A 22,280-nucleotide genomic window follows, 5' to 3' on the forward strand; every position below is an offset into this window, starting at 1 on the left:
AAAAAAATATTCTGATAAACCGCTTTTCAAGAGATTCAATGATTCTTAAATATATCTAGGTTATATGTTAAAACATGAATTAGTCAATGATTTACTTGCCAAGTCAATGGATAAGTTATATTTTGCATCTGGATTAATGACAGAATGGAGAGGAATGATATAGAACGAACAATCATAAAAGAAACAGAGGAATAGGAATATAAACAGATAAAATAAGAACACAGACCAAATTTACATATATTATGCATATATTTAGAGAAAAATACATCGTTATAGTCAGAAGCACGTATATAGTTTCTATACAGCGCGTCCCCAAAAAAATGTCCCTCTGATATGCGGCTAAATTACTTCAAAAAATATAAAATTATTCTCAATGAAATGTATAGATTTAGGAAGCTCATATCATGTACTAACTTCTATAAAAATTTCATTGATCTCGCTTCAGTGGTTTTGAATACACAGTCTATTATTTAATAGTGGTGCTTTTCAGCCCATTCCAAGTTTGCATGTATGCAGCACTGCTGTGTGTTCTGCACTTTCTAGCATATCAACCCCCTTTGAAAGTTCTGACCAAGGAATTCCCCGATCTGACCAGAGAAATCTCCATGATCTAACCAGGCTCGTCAAATCACAACTTTGAGCATGTTCAGAAGGGCAAAAACAATATTTGACAGTTCATTTCACATTTGATAACAAGAGATGCACAATGATTAGGACAACAGGTCATGTCTGTTTCATGCCTAATTCATGCCTAATACTGCATTTTTGTTTTCATTATTTTTTAGTTAATAAGCTACTGTGGTTAAGTTAATCCAATGTAACTTTAAAAAAGTCAAATATTTCTCTGGTAAAGTTCCTTTTTGCAAAGGGTGATTAACTTGTGGATAACCCTTTATTTTTCAGCTTATTTTACTCATCAATCATTCACATTTTCTTTCCAAGATGTTGCACTTATCCCCCTTATCAATCATCAAACAATCTTAATTTTTATGTTTCTTATCCTTCTAAACATGCCAAAGTTTATGATTTGATGAGCCTGGATATGATAAGGGAAATGTCCCTGCTCAGATCCTTGATGTAAAAATTGGAGTTGATATGCCATACACAATGCAGAAATGCATCAATGCTGCAAACTTGGAATGGGCTAAAATGCACCACTGTTACGTAACAGAGTTTGTATTCAAAACCGCTGAAGCGTGACCAATGAAATTTTCATAGAAGTTAGATCAGGAGATGAGCTTTCCACTCATGAACATTTATTTGAGAATACTACCACATTTTAGAATTAATTCAGCCCTATGTCAGAGGGACATTTTTTTTGGGACGCGCTGTATGTAGATCTGTTAAAAAAAGACTCTAAATACTGTTTTGCTACTGATTAAACAGTTTATTAGTATGCTGACACATTACGTATTGATAAATAATAACTGATTTGGAAAACTCGCCTTCCTTTTGAAAAGTTATATGGAGGAGACATAATTCGAATTATGCTCTCATAGTATGTTGAACCTGTATAAAGTTTTGGTATAGTCTAAACATGAATATGCACTTGAAATATGAAATTATTGTAAGAAGCAATAAAATGGTACATCATAAATCACATAATGTATGAAAAAACAAGATTTTTTAAAAGCTTTATTTACAGGCGAAATGACAATAAAACTAAATATCCTAAAAAGATTGGGCATCCAACCAAAAGTAAAAAAAAAAAAGCATTTTTAATTTTTCTTGCTATAAAATTAGTTCAGTAACACAGGCGAAACCGTATTCATATCGATTAATAGCATTTACGTAAGTTCCAATAGCATCAACATTGGTCGGTTTGTAGACGGTTTCGCTGGTGTGACTTTACCTTCAGTTCTGATTATTAATTCATATTTTGTCTTCAATGGACTTAGCACCTCTTTGGAAACTCTAAGGCTCGTATTCTGAAGTCGGCTTAATTCAAACTCTGGTTTAAAGTTGTGTTTTACTATGGATAGCCAATTGTGACATAAAAATCTACCAATAGAAGTTCAATGTATCGGCTAACTTGACTCCGAAATCATTCTCAACTGTCTGGGGAATATCAATAAGATAATTGTCTTCTCCATTAAGGAATTAGGGAAGATCACGGTAATCATTAGAACCATGTAATGTAAACAAATTTTTGACATTTTTGGCTTTCCATAATTTTAGCACAAAGTGAGACCATGGTCTAAGATAACTCTGACTTCAGATTACGGGTTTAAGAGATAATTATTTACGGTTGCACCACTGGACGATGTTTACGATGATGGATATGAGTAAGATGATTGAAATGCATACGATAATACTCAGGACCTCTCCACCGGACATATCCGCAAATATCGGGGCAATTGGTAACCCTTTAAAGAAAAAAATAGAAATAAAAATCACTTTGTAGAAGTAGTACACAATACACTCTATAAAGATTAAGTAAAAATTTACCCAATATTTGGTAAAAAGGGGAAAGCATGTTTGCTACGTTATTTTCCCCCTCATATTGGGTAAAATGCATTTTTTTTAAGGGTACATTTCAACGTAACATTGCGTAAAATTTGTGGTAATTTTATCCAGCAAGCATACATGTTCTCATTTTACCCAATATTGGGTAAACTGTTACTAGTAGGAGTTGTAGTAGTAGTAGTAGTAGTAGTCGCCGTCGTCGTAGTAGTAGTCATGGTAGTAGTAGTAGTAGTCGCCGTCGTCGTCGTCGTAGTAGTAGTCATGGTGGTAGTAGTAGAAGTAGTAGTAGTAGTAGTAGTAGTAGTAGCAGTAGTAGTAGTAGTAGTAGTAGTAGTAGTAGCAGTAGTAGTAGTATTAAGAGTACATTTACTTTTTTAACTTTTATTTTTAGTGTAAAAACAATTGGCATCCTAATTAACATTCAAACAACGCAATGATGCATTGTCATTATGATCAAAGTGAGGACTAGGCTAGAGTTGTTGTTTCCGATTAATAAGAATAATCGTATACATATGTAACTCAAGATGTTGCGGTTAAATGCGAAATAAATTGGCCATTCAATTCTACTCATTTCTGTAAAACAACATTTAAAGTACGAACAAATAACGAAATAAAATCCTGTTATATCATATCGATGACGGTGCTCGTAAAACCACAGAAGAAAGTTGTTTTCATTTGATAAGACATATGATAACATTTAAGTAGTCATTTCAATTGTTACTTTTACGTAAGTACCAATTAATGGTTTAATCAAAGTATTTCCTCTTATTCTAAAAATAACGGAGCCTTGAAACGAAGCGAATAATTATGCTACGTTTTCTGATCTTGATTTAAAATCAAATAAGAGAGTTTTTATCATTGATAACTTTGAAGCCATCACTATGTCATTTCATTGGGTAATGTAAATAGTGTATTTTAGCATCCAGTTCGCAGTCGCTTTCTCCATCGTTCAGAATCTATTGAAAATACCCGTCAAATCGCAACGGACAGATTAGAGGTCATTGTCGAAAGTTGGTTGACAGAGACAGCACATCGTCTTAAGATTCGGACTGGACAGAAATTGCAAATATTTCGTTTGTCTAGAGTTCAGGACTGCTGTTTTGATTCACCTATCTTCGACAAAGGCTTCATTGTTAAGGGCTTTTGACCATATATTCTCTGCGTTATAGAAAGCGGCCGCGAAGTGATTGCTAAAATGCCCTGATATAAAAAAAAAAAAATTTCTTTGTAAGTTATGATTGAGTAAATATTTTCATAAAATGAGACACGGATTAACATTGATGGCAAATAAGCATTATAATTACAATATTAATTGTCTCAGAAAATCTTAGCTTTATGGGCTTTCAATTTGGGCTTTGGTGATTTCTTAATACTTGGTGATTGAATTCAAATATTGGATTCGTCTATAGGGGGCGGTTTCCTAAAGCTGTTCGTAAGTTAAGAGTGACTTTAAGAACGACTGGTGATCCTTTCTTATGCGCTAAATAATCACCAATGAACATTATTAGTGAATATCATTTACCCCAAAAAAGACCACCCAGTCGTTCTTAAAGTCACTCTCAACTTATACGGAGAGCTATGTGAAGCGGCCCCCTTGAAACAATGCAATGTCTCACAATGTGTTACACTATGTGGATTGTGTGGAGATGCAATTCACACATGAAATGCTCAAATCTAATAGTGTGGAGGAAATGTTATACTGTGGACACCTCGGCAATGTGAGTGCTCACAATGTGTTCACGTAGTGGACTTTGTGAGGACGATTGTGATTCACACATAGAATGCTCGAATTGAACAGTGTGTGAGGTAATTTCACATTGTGTTTCACACCATAGGACACACTGTGTTCTTAGGGATATAAACATACCATCCATGATATTTGTCACGTGGTCCCAAGGATTCCAGGCTATAAAAATGATGAAATTGAAAAATGGAAAAGAAAATATAATTAAGTTGAGACAAATATCGATTATTGCTACACAATTAGCGTTGAAATCTTCATATTTTCTGTTCGCTGTATTCCATCTTCAAAATAATACACTCCCATCAAAACTTCACGAAGTTAACACAATCACACCTTTAACACACACACAATCCCGATCACACATCCTTACACGCATGCAAAGAGAGAGGGGATGAAGAGAGAAAGACAGTGACACACAAATTAAAAACACCCACCCACCCACCCATACACACACCTCCACACACATTCACACGTATATATTCAAATATCGCAATCGGGGACTCTTTTATCATTACTTGCCAACATGGGGACGCGTAGTTGCAGTCTTATACACGTAAATAAAATTGAATTTAATCCTGTAACCGGGCTCATTTTCGGATTATAGTTCGTTATCTGAGGGTGCTTCCTCCCGCCCCCCCCCCCCCAAAAAAAAACAACTTGAGTTTAAGTTTGTTTAAAATTATTGATATAGGACAGATTATCTTTTATTTTTATTTTTTGGGGCCAAAATGATAAGACCTTACCATCCTCTTCATAAAGTATGGAGTTTGTAGCATTTCCGAGATAATTCCCCGCAATACAGGTAACTTTCGCAGACTTATCGGGGATGGAGATTGTGACATTATTCTCGGCGTGATTCGAACTATGGATGAGAACGTCATCGAGGAAGATGTAGAAGAAGGAGACGGCTGGAGTTGGATGGCCTTTTGATTCATTCAGGTCACATGATACGGTCATATTCGAACCCTCGATAATGAAATTTGCAATGATGCCATCAGGGGTAGGTGGTCCTGGATGTTACGAAAAAAAATAGGAATACACGTTTCTTTATTAAAGGGGTTCTCCTGGGGAGTGTTTCATCAACATTTTCATCCGACAAGTTGTCAGATCTGACATCTTTCTCTGATGTTGATTGACTGAGAGGTACTGTTACTATGGTAACTGTCGGATAAAATGGGTCTTGTCGGATAAAACGTCCGACAAGTCCTTTCATGAAACGCCCCCCAGGCTAACAATAATGTGATTTGAAGAGATAAAGAAAAATCAAACAAACAAAAGACTAAAAATTTGACCGAAATCAGACAAAGAATAACAAAGTTATGACATTTAAAACATTTGCATTATCTCGCTGAAACAGTTCTGCGCCTGTCTTCATGAATATTTAATGAGCAAACTGATGATGTCATTCTTGTTTTTTGTATTTTATTATATGAAATTATGTTTATTCAAATTTTGTCTCTCAAGAACTAAAAAGTTGGATTAACAAATGATTTAATGCTTTAGGCATTCATTACTGCAACTTATTTTATCATAAGGGAGACGTATCATTCAGACTTATAAGAAAAAGAAGAATGATTTCATGTAAAAAAAGGGAGGTGGGGATGTAACATCATCAGACAACCTAATGAATATTCACGACGACGTGCATATGTTTTCACAAAATATTGCTAAACTTTGAAATTCAATATCTTCGTTATTTCTTATCAGATTTTGATGAAAGTTTCAGCATTTCGCTCTGTAAATTTTACTCTTTTTTTTTTAAATATAAATATTTTCAGCCCAAGTATCCTTTTAACGATTTGGGAAAATCTCGTTTCATGAATAGCCCTGAAATCTTACAGTATTTTATACATTCATCATGAGCTTGTTTTAATTTTTATTCATTCATTAATATAGCGTTTGGATGTCTAGAGGAAAAAAAGTCACAAAATTCATCGATTTACTATACAAAAGAAATCAAATAAATGATGGAAGAAATAAACAATACTATACAAAAGAAATCAAATAAATAGATGAATAAATATAAAATAAATAAATAATAATGATAATGAAATAGAAATCAATACACGTAGAGTAAAAATGAATAATTTGATTGAAACAATAAACAGATAAGTATTCAATGCTATTCAAGATGAAGTTCAACTTACCATGGAGATCAAGTATGGTTGACTTCTGCCAGTTAAAGTCCGTTATCTCATGTCCGCTAACAAAACATGTCAGCAACTTGTTGTAATTCTCCTTACTTGCTGAAAATGTGAACACGCTCCTTTTATCCCATAAGAGATGATGCGAAATATCGGGGTCCGTTTCCACTATGCCCAAAGTCTGAGTGATGTTTCCTATTTTCCAAGTGATGTGCTCCTCCGGGCTGGCCCCTATGGCTTCGCATGTCCCCTGGTACAGAAGAGTATTGTTCACCATGGAAGTCTCCAAGACCAGAGATACATTTGATTGCACTTTAAAAAGAAAAGGGAATAAATAGTTCAAACAAACAATGGAGACAATAATGCATAATGTGAATGATTAAGGTGTATGACTTTATTGATCGCGATTTTGTAATTGGCAATCTCATCACCAAAATCCTAACAAAATAAAAGAAAAAAATTGGGCACTTCAGAAATCGAGACCCTTTGGCTTAGAACAATGTGTGCTGAACAATGATTAAGCCGAACATGATGTCTGCAAACTCTACCCAATAAACCGAATCGACCCTATCCTGCGAGAAAAAACACAGTCTGACACAGTGCAGTCAAATGGAGGACCATATGCGAAGGTTTGATTCACAGTGTGGACCTCTCGACAGTGTGGATATTCACAGTGCATTTACACACTGAATTATAATGAAGATGTGATTTACACTGAATATAATAATGTCACACCTTGGAGTGTGGACACATCGAAATGTGTGTAGTCACAGTGTACATAAACGCAGCAAACTATTCGAAAATGTGTTGCAAAGTGTTAAAATGCTCAAATATAACGGTATGAATTCACATAATGTTTCACACTGTGAACAGACTGAGAAACATTAGCTGTTGAAATGCTGAAATGTAACAGTGAGAATATGATTTCACGTCATGCATGTTTAACAATATGGGAAAACTGCGGAAAACGGTATTCTTTCCCCAAGGGAATTCTTACCTTCAACTGCGAAATTGATTGTGTTGCTGAGAACTGCCACAGAACCACACCTATACGAACCGCTGTCTTCCACCGTGGCGTTCTGGATAGTGAGGGTCGGTGGTCCTGTTCCATCCGACGATGGTACGAAGTTGTCAAATTTTTCATAAGGAGAAACCTTTAAAGAACCGATGAAAATGAAATTGTTGCCTTCCTTCCATACGAGCAAATCAGCAGTAATCGTACCATCTGTCTCACAAGTGAAGACGGCATTGCTGCCTTCCTTCACGATAGAAGGCCCTGTCATGGTCGCAGATTGTCCGTTCGTGGACCCCGCTACCTATATGAAATTAAAAATAATAATCGTCTGTGAATTCACTTGACAGGATATAACAATGTGATTTTAATACAAATTTTGACACGTTTGAATCCCAAGTTATTATCAATAATAATTATATTAATGATGATAATAATAATAAAAAATACCCAATATCTAATACGCGATTTTCCAAAATGGCCCAAAGCGTTTACAATTTCAGTTTACCTAATTCATACAAATACAGTAATATTACACAATTTCTTTAAAATAATTAAATTTCAAATCTTATACCTTTTTTTAAACAAGAGGAAGAAAAAAACAGTAATGAAAAAGTGATTTGACAGAACAACCTGTCACCAAACATTCCTATCTTTCTCTTTGAGAGAATGACATTTCATTGAAAAACAGAACCGCCCCCTTCAGAGCACTGGGAATGATTTTTTTTTTAATCTGGGGTGCTAATGTAGAGGTTTTCGCTACATAATCGGGTCAAATTTTGGTCCAGAAAAAATTGACAAAAAAGGTTTCATTACAAAATGAAGGTCATTTTAGTTACATTTTTCAAGTTTTACACATCTTCCAGAATACCTGGGGTGCTTCCTATAGAGAATAGTACACGCAGCACCCCAAGGAAATTCTTGGGGGTATGTCACATGCCCAACTTGTGTGTGTATGGGGTGGGGGTTCGCTTTTAATTTCTCAGGATTTTTACGGGTGGGGTCTACATGGCCTATTTCACGATTCGTCCCTCCCCCTCTTGCAGTCACGACCTCATAATGCCGCTGATGGGCAACGTTAACATGGTTCAAGCGTAAGAAAAATCTTCAGTCAGGGGAATATCAATCCTCAGAATAAATGCAAATATTCTTATTTTACAGACTCTGAGTAAAGACGGTTTGCTTCAATTCGGCTACGACAAATAAACTTTAGCTTACCATAGTTAACAGGAGAATCCACCTTGTAATTTTTGCCGTCTGACTTAGATTCATCTTCGAAATTTCCTAGGTTCGTGGAAAAAGTTGAATATGTAAGTGATACGCCGAATACTTAAAAATATTCAGTGTGTTCTGTCGCGTTTAGAGTGCAGAGGAGATGATTGTAAAAATGCTTAGAAGAGATATAGCTGATTCAAAGTTGGTTGGATGCGAACTGCTTAATGCAGGCGGAGTGATAAAAGGAGAATGAAATCAATGGAACAAGTAAGCTCGCGTTAAAGCAGAAAAATGAAAAAAAAATAAGATAAGAGAGTCGAGTAAATTTGGACAGACAAGAAAAAAGTTATGACAACTTGAATAATGAAAAACGAGAATACTGATGCGATGGAGTTCCTCAAATTTGATGCAAACAAGAGCTGTGATGTGGGACACCTCCCCTTTGGACACCGTAAAAATAAAATGATGAAATAAACAATTCATTCATGATATAATGTTGTGAAACCTGTATTACAGTTGTGTTCTCATTAAAAAAAAACACCTATAGGCCCTGTTGCAAGAAAGAAAAACTCTGGCAATTTTCGGACCTAGTTTTTTAATGTGTCATGGGCCAATACTGGCATTAATTAACTTTGTTTGCCAGAGTTTTTGTTTATTTACCAGAGTTTTCTATCAAAATTTTTATGCAACAGACCCCTAATCTTGTGGTAGGCTAGATTAAAGAGAAAATTTAGGTGAAATATGTATTAACAATCAAATCAAATGACACAAGGAAACGGGAAGAAATGCCGTAAAAATAAGTGAAGACTTGATACTTACCGGCAACCGTAGAATTGAAGATTTTCTCGGCTCTAGAAGAAAGGCGATGGAAGAACGTCCTAGTTTCTTGCAGAATTGATGCCTAATTAACGTTTTCCGGGTGTGGCTATTCACTCGAATGATATGTATTATACAGAGCATTAATTTTCGATTATTGATTTGTTTGTTTAACGGAGGGGAAACGTTATTTGACAGAATAAGTATTTCCGTCTCATATCTTGGTGTTGATGCGGATGTTATTTATTCATCACTTAAGGATATTGTATTGCATTTCTTCAACTTGAAAGAAGTTCAGCTATACAGTGCGTATCAAAAAAAAGTTTACACTTAGAAAAAAAATCCTGTAAAATTATACATTTGTAATTTCCTGAAGATTTTTCCAGATTTTAACATTGGTACAGATCCATTTAAGCAAATGACGATATAACTGTCTAAAAATGTTACCGCTTGAGTGAGCACCACTTACTTTTGAAAAGTTAGTGAAAAATGATTTGTGCAGAACTTTGAAATAGTTTTGCGGATGAAAGTAGACCTTAATCATGAAGAACACATGTAATTTAGCTAGTAAAATTGATTTGAAGATATCTTTTACCTTTTTAAACTTGTTTCCTTGCCCAAAACACTTTGAGGAGTGTATTACACCCCATCCCACTCCCACACACACCGAGGCCATCGTGACAATATTTACTTTACACTGAGCTGATCTACATGGAATGGCTTAGGCTTGATTTTCATTTTATTAATCATTGTCAAGCTTGAAAAAAAGAGTGGAGAAACAAGTATTAAATGAAAACTGAAATGTAAACCCACTTTAAATGATAAAAACTTAGTGAAAAAATGCTGGAGATGTTTGATATAAACTTTTGTTCGGATTTAGTTATGTCCTCAGATCCAGATGGCACAAAAAGGGTAAAGGGTGAGCTTACTAAGTGTTGAAATTTCAATTTGGGTGGCAAAATTATTACAAAATGCTTGAATGTATTCGTTTTATTTCAATTGACTAAAAGTGCAAGGGAAATGTATGAGAAATTCTTCGCAGGGTAAGTTTGATTTCGCCCTTTCCCCTTGACACAGCGTGAAAAACGAGCATTTCTGCGCAAACAGATTTATGCGAGCTTTACAAAAATGGACAGCACTCACTCAGGTGTAACATTCTGTCAAAACTTTTACTTTCATTGGATAGATGAGACCCAAACCCAAGATTATATGTGAAAATATTACCCACGTAATGTATATTTTTTAATTCCCAGGGCTTTTTCAAAGTGTAAACTTTATTTTGATACGCACTGTATAATTATGTTAATGATGGGATAGTTCGGAGAGGGGTGGAATAGTCGTCGGCGACACGACATTTGCTCTGTCTAGATAAACGATGGATGTTGTCGTTCCCAAGCCAGTGCTCTGATGAAACGTTCCCAAAACCTTGCTTGTAGTCCGACCAATAGAGATAGAAATCAACAGAGCCAGCCCGTCTTCGCTGGAAGACCTAACGAAAGAGATGGAGACAGACATGCACAGAGAGGGAGAGAGAGAGAGAAGGGGAGAGAGGAAGATAGGATATGACTAAGTCTACGGGTGAAAAGTTTGGGTAAAAATAAAGTACACCCCATTTTCACATTCTCTTTTAGAATTTTGTCGAATGAAAGTTAAAGTAGGGTTTTTTTTACGGTAGGCCCCTCCGCCTCAAACCAACCCCATCCGCACCCCAACAGAGTGAGGACGGGGCGGAGGGGGGGGGGAGATAAGAGCAACGTAACCTTTCTGAATGACGTAACAATACTTTGCGCTGCGTGACAATGCAAAACAATACACGCGCATCACAATGCGCGCTTCTTTGTAAACGCAGAATTTCGTAGATACTCCTCTGGCTGCCTAGCGCCTGGTAGCAAAATTAAACAAAGAAACAATAACTGAACCAACATGACAACATTTATTTTTTTATCAAAATAATTCAAATCATTTTAAGTCAGCAATTTTTAAAGAGAAAGCTAGGGATATGAAACACTTACTATGCTGAATTACACACATGTCAAAGAAAGATGGGCTGCTGTGTTTCATCAGGAACGAAAGATGTAAAAGGTATGGAAATTTTTTTCGATTGACATCTCTTGAGACTTGACTCGTGTTATTTGAATGATGGACATTGCCAGTAAAATCCTTCATTATGGCGACCGTATAAGTTAGAGAGAAGAGCCCTAACGTTAGGCCATTATATAAGTTAGATCTATTTGTCGATTATAATACTTAATTGCGAGTTAGTGTATACTTGACTCTAACGTTAGATCTAACGTTAAAACTAACAATTCGATCTAAACGTAACAAACAAGTAATTTCGATTATTTCGATTATTCATATTCTTCTGTGGAATTTGAAAACTGCCGTTTTGCATAATAATTATGAGTATGGTGAGACTACCACATGTATATCGACCACCTCTTTTGAAACCGACCACCTTGCGCGCGTTAGAATTATTGCGTATTACAAACGATACGCGCGGGAGAGTAGGCGCAGTGTCCATAGAAACGGTAAGAATCGATTTTACGAGAAAAAAAGAAGCAAAAAAAAGTAAAAATTTAGTAGAATTAATCAAAATTGTATTGACCAAACCCCGCTGAAAAACCAAGAAATCCGATAGGAAACGGCTTTAGAACAAATACCCGTCGTCAATCGTCGAATCATGAGCCGGAGCTCGCACTGGAAGTAGTGAGACGATCATTTAGCATGTTGACGTCATAGAACTGATTTGGAAGAATAAAAATATTTCGCCACCGCGACAAGACTCGGCCGTAAACTTAGTGTATCGCGGGTGGTCGGTTTCAAAAGACGGGTGCAAATGAGCAAATGTAAAATCGTCGTATTCGTTGTTCGTCGATATATACGCGGCTTGAATCAAAGTCGCCGAGCGAAACATGGGAATCTGATCTGCTAAATTTTCTGCACAAATGAGACGAAAACTGGGTAAAATTGATGAATATTTTCGCAGATATGATGCTTAGAAGATTAGGTGGTCGATAAGGGGTAGTTCCAACCATACCGGTAGTAATTCGGCGGGCATGACTCGAGTAGAACTGAACTTGAAGAATCATTTCTTAGAACAGATTCCCTATAGATCTGTTAGTGTCGGGGCCTTTCTCTTTGAATTTACATCTATTTTGCTCAAAAGCTCTTCTTTAGAAAGGGACGTCATGTTCTACTTGGGGGAACTATTAATACTTCTTATCCTATATGTTCATATCTAAGTTAGATATAGACTATATATTGTGATTTTGGCCCCAAGTTTGCGCATCTAAAGATTTAACATGAATTTCTTTTTATTTCACAAAAGCTATCACTTGATAAAGTTCCTTACATCATTATGAGTGAGTGTGCCAAATATCTCATAAAAAATTGAAAGAAATATATGATTTTCTTGGAAAAAATCTCGGGCAGTCATTTTCAGATTGAAGTCATGGTGCCCCATGTCTGAGCACCCATTCACTTTGCACGCGATTCGGGATTTTGATGAGAAAGGCTGCATTTTCAAGTTAGCGTGATGATGTTTTAAGAAATATTCAATCATAGAGAACATTAACCCCCCCCCCAAAAAAAAAAAAATATATATATTGTCGTTCCATTGTAGGCTTACAGCCAGCGTACTGTTTTTTTTTTTTTTTGGGGGGGGGGGGCTTGATAATTGCATCGCCAAAAATCTCTATAGAAGACGGGGGAAAATATTAACAGGAAAACAAATTAAATTTGAAAATGTGAAATCCCCCCCTCATATTCATTATATCATTATGCCACTGCCATATACAAAACCATATAGACTATTCTGCAGTATAAAACAATTGTGGAAATCGCATATACGGGCCACACGAAATAGATATTTTAGACTTATGGTTATCCTTTGCTTTCTTTTAGACATTTTGAATGTCAAGACCTAAAGTTTCGCTGATTCATTTTATACTTTCTCTCTCTTTTATCCCTTCCAAAATCTAGTTGAACCATGGCCATCTTACCACGAAACATTCAAAGGGAAAAATCCGGACATCAATTCAACGCAGGTAAGTTAGACTAGGCATAATGATACCAAGCTGCAGGACCTGCATGGGAACAGTTTTTGAAGAGGTGCTGGTTTGGAAAAAAAAAATGACAAGCAGGAAAAAGGGAATTCAATCCAAAAATGAAGGTGATTGTGGTCTAAAATTAATTGACAAGTAAAAATTGACATTTTTTTCGAAAACGGGGGTGATTTGGTCAAATTAAAACATTTTAAGTTGAGAGCGACTTTAAGAACGACTGGTGATCCTTGTGGTAATGATATTTTCTTTGTCGATGGTTTAGCGCGTAGGAAAGGTTCACCTGGGGAGTGCTTCATCAACATTTTAATCCGACAAGTTGTCAGATCTGACATCTTTCTTTGATGTTAATTGGCTGAGAGATACTGTTGCTATGGTAACTGTCGGATAAAATGGACTTGTCGGATAAAACGTCCGACAAGTCCTTTCATGAAACGCTCCCCAGGCGTTCTCTAAGCCGCTCTTTACTTACGAATAGCTTTATGAAACACCCACCTGATTTCCAGGATGTGCTGCTTATGTGTTGTATAAAATGATGCTTTAATTTCTATACTTTATTGTCTCGAAACGTCCTGTCTTTGGTTTGCGTTTTATCTAGAGATTTTCTTCATAAAAAGGTCATTCATCTGTCCATGGCTCATTGAGCACTATAGAGAGAGCATTTGCCGCATTATAAATCACATATTATTAATATTATAGGATTGGTTATTACAGAGGCATGAATTTTATAGACAAGACATTTTGTCTGACTGAAGAAGAAAGAAGAAAACATTTTTTTTAATAATCACTTGGGATGGTTGATTTTAAGGAGTTGGTGACGGGCGATTTAATTTAAACTTGCATGATATTTATTATATTGTGCACATTATTTTTCTTGTGTGTGGGTGTGTGTGTACAAATATAATGTCATCTTTTCTGTAAGTGCACATAATTAAAAAAAAAAAAAAAAAGATAATTCATTATTTTCCTATCTTTGTGTGTGTGTGTACCAAGATAATTTCATCCTCTCTGTAAGTGCACAGAATAAAAAAAAAATGATTATTCATTATTTTTCTTATCTTTTTTGGTGGCAGGTAACGCCGAAAGGAGCATCCGGTAAGTTTGATTCAGAACATAGGTGGGGGGTGCTAGAGCTATGATGATTATGATGATGATGGGGGTGATGGTGGTGTGTTGGTGGTGATAACAATGAGGATGATGGTGATGATGATGATGATGATGATGATGATGGTGGTGATGATGATGGTGGTGATGATGATGATGATGGTGGTGATGATGATGATGATGATGATGAGATGATAATGATGATGAGATGATGATGACGATATTGATAATGATGAAATGATGATGGTGATAATGATGATGAGATGATGATGAGATGATGATGCTGATGATGATAACAATGATAACGATAATGATGATGAAGATGGATGATGGTTATGAGAAGGTGGAGAAGGAACAAAAAAGGAAGACGAAGAAAATAAAAAGACTAGAAATAAACAGAAGAGGAAGAACGAAGATAAGAAGAGGAAGAAGAAGGAGGAACAGAAAACAAAGAAGAAGAAGATAAGAAGAATAATTCAAAGAAGAATAAAGGTAAAGGAGAAGCAGGGGATAATTAGGGAATCGAAGGGGGTAGATGCACAAACCAGTCTAGGTTATAAACAGCATTACACCGAGGGTAAAAAAAAGAAAAAGTACGGAAAAGATTTTCAGGAATAAAAGGTTGGAAAATTAGGAAATACTTCGTTTAGCTCTTAATCTTGTTAATTGCTTCATTCTATCAACAGGCGAAAGAAAGCAACTACCTAGGAAACCAGAGCATAGACCGGGGTCAGAAGCCAACAAAAATCAAGGCAAAACTACTAACCATGTGCCAATATCAAAGTCAACTCAAACAAGCTTTCATGATGCAACCAAACACCAAGCCGCTGGGAAGCAGGTAATTGGGAAGATATATTATATATATCACAAAATGTGCGATATATAGAATATGTATCACAAATAATTAACCCTAAAAGGACTGGGGGCCGTGATGCCCCCCTCAACGCTTTGCGCAATATTTCCGAAACGCAAAAAAGATAGCGCCGCAAATTTGTTTTACTTTTTTCTTTAAAGAATCGCGCAACGTTTGAGACCAAATTCGCGACATACGGCTATATATAGCATCGCGACGTCACATGACTTTTTAGAAGACAATGTCATGCAGAAAATGGCTCATTTTAATACTTTGTGTACAAAGTCTATGGAAGATGAAATTCATAAAAGGGTGATTATTTTTTATTCTAATCGGTCTGCTTAATTAATTAAGGGTTTGATTTAGTTGTTAAATGGTCTCTAATAATTTTCATTGAGAGAAACAATGAAAAACAAAAGATGAAAAAACAAAGAAATACATAAGAAATTCTAAAAACAAAGAAATACATAAGGAAAAACCAGCTTTCGCAATTTTTTCTTAGTGGAAACCCTTAAATTAGATTACAAAGATGACTTTTGGAATAAAAAGAGAATGAATTTGGGTGCTAAATATGCAAATAACGTTTTTCACGAATAAATTTGCATATTTTATTCATAATAAATTAAAAAAAATGATTATTTTACGAAAATTTTGTAAACAGGCTTGTAGTTTATGTGGTAAAGAATGTGCGTGCCAAATTTCAGCGCGATCGCGCGAACTGCGGCCGAGATCAGAAGGGGGCAACATGCCCCCCCCCCCAACCCCCCGTCCTCACATCCTACATCTCACGTCCTACGTCTCACATAGCCCAGTCCTTTTAGGGTTGATATATATCAAAAAGCACTTACTGATTTTAAACCGTTTGGTTATAAGCATGAGCATTATCGCGTAGTATAATTCTCATTTTCTATGAGCAAAGTGCGAATGCCTGAGGCGCCAAGAGGCACGAATTTTTGTCCATGAGATAGGAGGAAAGTGGTGGATATGGAATTGAGGGGGAAAGGGAAGGGTAGGATAGAGGGGTGGAGATATGGAATGGGCAACGGGCGGAAAGGATAATCTCATATAGTATTATTACGCTCTATATATGTGGAGTTGAAATATTCATGTAATTTTTTAATGTTAGATTAAGCTGTTTTTATAACATGCATATCCTTTATACGCGTGCAAATTGTACGTAATTCATCGAATTGGCTCTGAAGTGCAATATTATTCATAAAACATTTTTAATGTCAAATCTTTTCAAATTTGATAAGCTTTAATTTCCCCGAGGACCAACAGTTATAACAGCGTTACAACTTAAACATGTATGCACAAGATGCTTATATTTTAGCATTACACCTCATCGAGGAAGATCACCAGTGCTCGATAGAAAATTCTCTGAACGATTAAGACTTGCCTTTCATGGTCTAGTGGTCATGACTCTCGCCTTTCAAACAGAGGGGTCGGGTTCGAATCCTAGCCTTGGCATGTTTTCTTTCAGCAATAAATTTATCCAAACTGTGGTGCACTCGACCCAGGTGAGGTGAATGGGTGCCGGGCAGGATTAATTCCTTGAATGCACTGAGCGCCGGTGATGGTAGCTGGAGCTAAAGCTGGGGTAATAATAGCAGTGTTTTGTATCCTCAGGCAAAAAAAAAACACGCTATATAAATCCAGCTATTGTTATGATTATCATTATAATTATTATTGTCTCTGTAGGATGGAACAAAAAAGTTGGGAACAAGTCGTCTTATCCAAGTCACCGAAGCAGACTTCACAGCTGATTTCATATCTACTGAATATGAGACTCGTCCTGACAAAGCGATTGAAAATTCCGAAAGGCCACTCTCTCCACTTAACCCAGGTCAGGCAAGGGCACCAGCTGACGACCATGTAGAATTAGAATCAATCGCTGAGGAAGTTGTCAAAAACACTCCTGAGAAGGATGGTGACCTGGAGGTTGAAGACCTTGAGAAAGATGAATGTAAGATGGAAGAACTGCCTTCAAAAGAAATCGAAGATGGCGCTGTTGAACCCGCACAGGAGAGAGTCGATCATGTTGACCCTCAGATTGGCCAAGCGGAGAAAGTTAATAGCAAGGATGCCAATTGTTGCAAATCACAAGAACTTGAGGAGGGAAAAGAGAAGAGGAATCAGAGTGAAAGTGAAATGAAATCTGACGTAATAGAAGACGAAGAGCTTGAACTCATGATAGCAGATATAATGTCAGACACCGCAGATGTTGCAAAGCATGAACCCCATGTTCCATTGAATTGTGCATCAGAACAAATAAAAGCCATTGAACCTGTGGAGGGTCTGAATGAACGGTACAGTGAGCACTTGGCATCACTGCCTAAGCCAATAGACACAGATACAACGGAAGTCATGGAGAAGGATAAAGATGCAGAGAAACCTGCGGAAGTTCATGAAAGATGCAGTGTCTGTCTGGCAACTGCACCTCCTCCAATGTCAACAGAGGGGGGAAAGGTCATGGGTGAAATTACCGATGCGTCACTAGACGTAACAACAGAAACTGCAGGTAAGACCACCAAGGGGACAGAAGCAAAAGGCGACTTACATGAAGCATGTAGTGTATGTCTTGCAACCGCACCACCACCTTTTTCTACTGAAGCGATTCATCCAGAGACAGATGCAAGACAGAAAGAACATATTGAGGCTTTATCAAGTGATATAGGAGAAGAAAATGAACATCAGAAAACAGAAATGCATGAAACATGCAGTGTGTGTTTGGCAACTGCAGCAGTTACTGCACCACCTTCAACAGAAACAACTAATGTAAACGAAACAAAGATAGAACAAACAGAGCTTGTTGAAGTTCCTTTGAGTGATAAAACAGGAGGAAATACTACACAGAAGGAAAGCAATGACCAAGAAGAAGTACATGAAGTATGTAGTGTCTGTCTTGCAACGGTTCCTCCTACAAATATCCTTGAAGAAGAACATGCTGAATCAACAGGCAAGACGGAAGCTGCTGAGGTTTCATCATCATGGACAGCAGCAGACACTGAACAAAAGGAATGTAATGAAAAAGAAGCCGAAGAATTGCATGAAACATGCAGTGTTTGTTTGGCAACTGCTCCCGAGACAACAGTTGCTGAAGAAGAAAGCACTGAAAGAACAGAGAAAACAGAAGACAGTGAATCTTCCTCAGCAAATACCCACAGGAAAGACACTGCAGCGAATCCTGAAACAGAGACGGAAGAAAACCCAGAAAAGCAAGGTGAAATGAAAGTGACTGGAAATCTAGTTGATTCTACAAGCACAACAGATACAGATACCAGTAAGGTCACTCAGGGGATAGGCAATGAGATACATGAAGCATGCAGTGTATGTATGGCAACAACACCTCCCACTGTTCCTGCTGTTGACATCGCGGACCCTTCCAAGGGTGATGCAGAGGAGATAGAAGTAGGAGGAGTACATAAAACATGCTTGGCAAGTGAACCTTCTGAAAAACAAGAGGGAGAATTAAACGCCGCAAGAAGCATTTGTTCAGCCACTGACATGGCTTCATCTGTGAATGCAGGGGACGTTCCCGAAGAGAAGGTGATAAGTCCCTTGGGAACTGAGCAATCGCCTGAAGTTACAGCATCAGAAAATGATAGAGAGAACAATAGTAAGGGTAAAGGAGAAGTACATGAAACATGTAGTGTTTGTTTGGCCACAGGATCATCATCAGTCTCTGCAACAGAAGGGACTGGCAAGACTACCAATACCAACGCTATTTCAACAGAGGATATTCCAAAAAGTATTAAATCTCCCCCTGACACCACTCATGACACCACAGAGTGCATTACTGATAAATTAAATACAAATGAACCCCTTCCACAAGAGATTACAGAAGTAAACACTGCAAAGTCAGATGGAACGGCTACTCTAATTGAGGAATGCGACGAACCAGTGGCCAAGGTGTCTTCACAAAATGCAACAGAAGAAAACCCAGCAGAGTCAACTAAAGAAACTATCAGAGAGAGAACCAAATCATCAACACTGGTAGATGGAGAAGACAGTACAGAGGCAACCGGCCCTCCATCCACTAAAGAAGATACGGCACAGGCCATTGAGCCTGTAACTGCTGTGAAAGCAGATACTGCAATGGAAGTGGAACCTCCTATCACTGAAACAGGAGGAGACGAATCTCCAGCCACTGCACCTGAGGGAAATCCGGAGGACAACAAAGTGGCAAAAACTGCTCCAACTGAAGACACAGCAGTTCCTGTTGAATGTCCACCCATTACTACAAAGTGCACTGAAGAGACAAATGAAACAGAAATACATGCTGAAACAGTACTTAAAGACAATGTAAAGGAAGAAGTTCATCAGACATGCAGTGTCTGTTTGGCAACCAATCCTCAGAAGGAAGTTACAGAAGAGGCACAGAATGCACAGCAGGCTGTTGAAATCAGAGATGCTGCGGAAGTACATGAAGCATGCAGTGTCTGTTTAGCCACTGAACCTATGACACCAGACACACAAGAAGAACAAACACAAGAAAAAATCAAAGAAGTTAAAGGAGAAGAAATTCATGAAACTTGCAGTGTATGTCTGGCAGCTGAAAGTCAAACAACTCAAGAAGTGGCTACCACGGACAAAGCTAGTGAAGAACGAGTGCATGAAATATGCAGTGTTTGTATGGCTACAGTGACTGCTCCATCAGTACCGGTTGAATCAGGTCCTACAGAGCAAGTTTCCAAAGCCCATGAGGTAATTCCTCCGGTATTGGTAGAAGATGAAAATCAAACTTCAGAGACAGTTATTGAGGTTCATTACATAGAAGACATACATGATACATGTAGTGTCTGTATAGCCACTGGCTCTTCTGCTCCTGAGGAAAGTAAGAACAGCAGCAATATTAGCAAAGTTAACAAAGTTCAACAAGCTCAGGATGATATGCCAGAACCCCCAGAGCACAGCACAAAAGGAAATGCTGTAAATGCGCACGAGATACAAGATGACAATGCCCCACTCTCATCTTCTCCCGAGGTAGCTTCATCAACAAACCAAGTCGAAAGTGATGACTTTGCAGAAGGTAGTGACCAACCTAATATTCCTGTATCTACAAGTCCAACAAAGGATATAAGTAAAGAAACAGAAGATCACGATACAGAAGCTGAAACTATGGAGACTGACAAGAAAAGAGATGATGTTGAGAACAGGGCCACAGAATCAAGCATCCCAGAAACTCCTACAGAGTAAGGAATCCAGAGTGTTCCTGTAGAACTTCCAAGAAATTCTGAAGATGCTAATGTTGCAGATGTTGAGGAAAATACTGTGAGAGCAGAAACTACTTCTGATGTTGGAGAAACCAGAGGGCCTGAAAGCTCAGAACCATTGACTGCAGAACAATCCTTAGATCTACAAGCTATAAAAGTCAGTGCCTGATATACTGCTAAAGAAAATGACCGGTGTGGAGGAGGAATATCATTGAAAATTTACAACTAGTATGTCCAATATAGTTTGCATATTCACTTGTTTTTCAATGAAAGATCAAAGTAATAATATTTTATAAAATTATGAACAATCAATACTTTTCAATCATGATATAAATAAACCTAAATTCAAACAAAAATAATCACTTTAATTTGATATTTTTATGTTTCCTTTTAAATTAGTAATTTAAAGACAATAAAATATAATTAAAAATCATGTAATCAGTAAATGGGCTTACTAGTAATGAATCTCTTATAACAATCTTGCAAAATAAGTAATAAGTAAGCAACAGGGGCCGCGGAAGCAGGGGGGGGGGGGGGGCTGGGGGCTTCAGCCCACCACTTTTTTCCAAAACCATGTACAAAAATGTAAAAATGACCATATGATTGTGATTTTCTGCATGGTCAGCCCCCCCCCCCCCCACTATTGGCTCAGCCCTCCCACTTGAAAACTGTTCCGCGGCCCCTGAGCAATTGTGGATTCAGACAAGGGCATAAGGGATGCGTGCCCCATCTGTATTCTGAATCACCCATTAAACTTTAAAATTGATCTAAAAAAAGAATTGAATACTGCAGACTGCACCCCCTCTATTTTCAAACTTGCTCTGTGTCCCTTTTATTTTTTAAATCCTGGATCCCCCACACCGATAGACCAAGGGACCCTTACACAGAGAGTTGAATTTAGATCTTATATTACCCAGGAACAGTACCCAGTAACATAAAGCTTAGTCACTGGTCTTGGGGCTGATTTCTATGATTGATTGCATTGACTATTGTGTATGATCAATCGTAAAAGTCAGATCAATCACTAAGCTTTATGCAACTGTTCAGACGTGGAGCAATATAAAGTTGCAGCTTGGCAACATTTTGGCAGCATTCACGCATAACACAAGACAAATCATCCCTCTTGTGTTAAAATGCACATTATCTGCTTCAAGGAAAGTTGCACATATTCATGATTTATTACATCGTGACAACATACTAATTTGTCCATGAATATATGATTAAAACTTATTTTGCTCAAGTATTTCACAATGAATTTGACAGATTTGCATTTTTTTTCAAGTCATGCAAAAAAATTGGTCTTCTTCTCAAGTAATATCTTTTTAAAATTCTATTATTCCATCAAATTTGTTCACAACTTCTGCTGAGGTTTTATTTTCATTCCATGTCTGAACAAGCATTTTTTTCTGATTCAGATGATGGGACATTTAGTAATGTCCATGAAAATTAACGTTCTTGAAATGACATACACAATGACTGTACAGTATGGTTTATGTTGGCCTGAAATTTGATGTTTTTTTCCCCTTTGGGATGGGGGAGGGGATCACAATGTTTGATTTACATGAGCTAATGTGAAGCTAGCATCAATGTGCCAATTTGTATTTTCTTTATTGTATTAATTTCACATATTCATGACCAACTCTCTTCCA

The 22,280-nt window shown here is 37.1% G+C and overlaps 1 protein-coding gene across 1 annotated transcript; it reads right to left on the minus strand.

Moving 5' to 3' along the window:
• Positions 1-230: 230 nt before the first annotated feature.
• Positions 231-9,494, minus strand: LOC129267388 (uncharacterized). Its single transcript, XM_064103047.1, has 7 exons — positions 9,401-9,494; positions 8,585-8,650; positions 7,352-7,670; positions 6,358-6,666; positions 4,954-5,220; positions 4,334-4,372; positions 231-2,366 (listed from the first exon to the last, which is right to left on the minus strand). The coding sequence occupies exons 2-7, from the start codon at positions 8,636-8,638 to the stop codon at positions 2,239-2,241; spliced, it is 1,116 nt and encodes a 371-aa protein (XP_063959117.1). The 5' UTR covers positions 8,639-8,650; positions 9,401-9,494; the 3' UTR covers positions 231-2,238.
• Between the last annotated feature and the right edge of the window lie 12,786 nt (positions 9,495-22,280).

This window comes from Lytechinus pictus, chromosome 8, assembly GCF_037042905.1.
Source record: "Lytechinus pictus isolate F3 Inbred chromosome 8, Lp3.0, whole genome shotgun sequence".
In the NCBI taxonomy this organism is placed as follows: domain Eukaryota; kingdom Metazoa; phylum Echinodermata; class Echinoidea; order Temnopleuroida; family Toxopneustidae; genus Lytechinus; species Lytechinus pictus.